General features: G+C 52.6%; 1 protein-coding gene across 1 annotated transcript; it reads left to right on the top strand.

Moving 5' to 3' along the window:
• Positions 1-950: 950 nt before the first annotated feature.
• On the top strand, positions 951-3,163 carry Guca2b (guanylate cyclase activator 2B). Its single transcript, XM_021161568.1, has 3 exons — positions 951-1,109; positions 2,055-2,241; positions 2,920-3,163. Exons 1-3 carry the CDS (start codon positions 1,035-1,037, stop codon positions 2,976-2,978), a joined length of 321 nt encoding a protein of 106 aa, XP_021017227.1. The 5' UTR covers positions 951-1,034; the 3' UTR covers positions 2,979-3,163.

The raw sequence follows: 3,163 nt of genomic DNA, 5'->3' as shown, positions 1-3,163 counted from the left end.
CGTGTCAGTCTGTACCAGGGCCAGCTGAGTCCCAGCAGGACCACTGTTCAAAGTAGCTGGACCTGGCCATGGTGATAACCCCATCAGAGAGACTTGACCCTCTTCTCCCTGCTCCAACCTTCACCCATTGGGGAGGTGCACTGTGAGATTAAGGGACCTGTTAGAGATGAGTCACCCAGAGAAAGAAGATAAATTCAAGGGACTGGAACCCATCTTACCCACAGCTACCTCTGTGGGTGGCTTCTGATAGACGTGTGTGACCAGAGAGTAAAAGAAAACCTCAGTCAGACTTGATGTGACACCCCAGGCTCACACAGCAGCTGCCCCAGCTCTGGCACTGAACCCTTGTCACCTCCTAGGAGATCTGAGCTCTTTCTTCCACACCATGTTGATCTGCTGGCTGCTGAGATATACAGTTGATATGGTTATACTCACTTGTACTTGGGTACACATGGGAAAGGGCAGGCAAAGGCTGGTTACAAGGCTGGTCTTTCCGCAGTTCTGGACTCCGTGCAGGATGTTGGATATGGGAGAAGTTAATACTGGAAAACTCTGAAGTCAACTCTGTGTGCCCTCCTTGCTCTGAGCCATCTGCCCGCATGTCAAAGAACCACGGGCTGACCTGGGCTAAAGACACAAGTGAAGAGTCTGTTTGGCCTGAGGCAAATCACTTTGCCTGGTATCACTTTCCTGATTCATCACCTTCCCCTCCTCCTGGTGTGGAGGAGAGAGTGAAAAGTGAAGTGGTCCAAGGCCTTCCCACAGAGCCCTATTCATGCCAGGCCCTTGGCAGACCATGTTCCCACAGGCTCTGGATTCTTCATCATCATCATCGCCCCTATCCCCTTCCTGGAACCAAGTCAGAATCTGTCAAAGAGCCAGGCCTCTGTCAACCCCACCCCAGCCAGACAGTTAATAAGTGACCAGAGCTCTGGACCCTGGCCTATAAGGGGCTGCTGGCCCAGAGGCAGGTGGCAGGCAGGTGGACAGCAGAGGAAGCAGGAACCCAGAGGTGTGAGCTTAGAAGCGACGCCATGTCAAGAAGCCAACTGTGGGCTACCATCGTCCTGCTGCTGCTCCTGCAGAGTGCACAGGGTGTCTACATCAAGGTGAGACCCCCAGCCAGCCTACCTTTTGCCTGGAGGACCTGGGCTCAGCCCAGCAGCCAGTCTAGCCGCCTGTTGGGTTGGGACTGCAGGCGTGTCAACAGCGGCAGTGATAGATGTAATGAGAGTGGCAGGTTTAGTCTCCTCTACGCTCCTTGGAAGTCAGCACAGCCACAGTGTGGAAGGAGCCCTAGAGGAGCCCAGAGGGAACTCTGTGGCTCTCTGCCTGTGCTCACCCACATGGGCAAGTCACAGAATGGATTCCCTGGTAAGGAACCTTTGTGCTCATTGGAGGATAAATGGTGTCAAGCCCAGGTGAACATGTTCTAGGCAGAGCAAAGGCCAGACAAAGGGAACATGGACTTCAGCGGCCTCCCAGGGAGTGTTAGATGGGTGGGGCATGGAATCAACGCTGGTTGTCGAGTGGCAGGATGCTTCTGGTTTCCCTAAACCAGTGTGACTACTACAGTCTAGCATCTGTACCAGGCAGGGTTTCTAGGAGGACAATAAAAGAGAGAGAGAGAGAGAGAGGAGTTGAGAGAATCAGTCTCAATAGAGTGAGCTTCACCAGGCCAGTGCAGAGAGAGCACCTGTTAGCTGACCTGTCTGGTACTAGGCTTCCACAAGGGAAGGTCAGGTCAGATGGGAAAGACAGCCAGCTAGATGGAGGGAAAGACAGGATTTGAACACACAAGGGTCTTCTTGTTTCTAACGCCCAGAGTTCTACAGCCTTTTGTGAGCAGCCTGGGACAGAAGGCCTCTATGTTGTTGGTGGCAGATCTCAATTCTACTTTCCTCCCCACAAACTGCTTTTCTGCTGTGTCTTGGACTCTTTGTGAGCCCAGAGAATATTCTGGAGGACTCACGGGACCTTGATGAGCCCAGTCTCATGGCACTGCCTGCTCCTAACCAGGGCCTGATGACCTCTTACCCGTCCCTTCTCCCTAGTACCATGGCTTCCAAGTCCAGCTGGAATCAGTGAAGAAGCTGAATGAGTTGGAGGAGAAGCAGATGTCTAATCCCCAGCCACGGAGAAGTGGCCTCCTCCCTGCTGTGTGCCATAACCCAGCCTTGCCCTCGGACCTCCAGCCTGTTTGTGCCTCCCAGGAAGCTGCCAGCACCTTCAAGGCCTTGAGTAAGGATAGGAACCCTTAGATCTTCTTGCACCCTCCCCTACCTCTCCACTGTCAGTTATTTTTGTTAAGCAACCCAGTAGCTGTGGACAGGGGGCTTGGAGGGTCACAGCTCCTGCCTGCCCCAGATCTGCCCCAGTCTGGGTACATTGATTCAGGTAGAAAAGAACTCCACGGTCCTGCGACATTCCTCAAAGACCTCACAAGGTGGTGGGGAGGAACTCTGGGAAGAGACCGATGTGATTACAGGAGACACATGCATCTAATACATTTGATGCGATCAGGCTTGGAATGGCTCCCTGGGAGGTGACAGCTAAGCTAAAATGGGAAGGGTGGAGAAGAGCTGGGCACATGCTGCTGCCATCTGCAAGCATTTGTGTCCCTGCTCTGGGTAGGCCCCCGATCTGTCCCTCTTGACCAGGACTCTTCCTACAACATTCAGGTCAGGTTGATTGGCCCATGTAGCAAATATGAAACCTCAAAGGAAAGGATGGGGGAGTACCTGAGAGAGGAAACTAGACCCTAGCCCCTCATTCTATATGGAACTTCTATATGGAGCTTCTATATGGAACACCCCAGGTTTTCTCCCCAGGAGCTCCTCTCTGAAAACTGGATGATAGCATCCATGACCACTGATCTCCAGGGTCCAATTTCAACTAATCTTCCTTCTTTCTACGCAGGGACCATCGCCACCGACGAATGTGAGCTGTGTATAAATGTTGCCTGTACAGGCTGCTGATGAAATGACTCTGGGTCTTGAGACCACTCCAGACACCTTCCCCACATTCCAACTTGTCCATACTCAGGCACCATTGAAGTAATCGCCATCCTCCCAGCATAAATGGATCCTTAGCAAGGCAATATGGATGCAGAGTTGCCATATTTGGCCCCCAGGCAGCTGCACCCGAATAAAAAATGCTACCC

This window comes from Mus caroli, chromosome 4, assembly GCF_900094665.2.
Source record: "Mus caroli chromosome 4, CAROLI_EIJ_v1.1, whole genome shotgun sequence".
Taxonomy (NCBI): Eukaryota; Metazoa; Chordata; class Mammalia; order Rodentia; family Muridae; genus Mus; species Mus caroli.
Note: the sequence above shows the minus strand (reverse complement) of the source record. Positions and strands in the feature narration are given on the sequence as shown.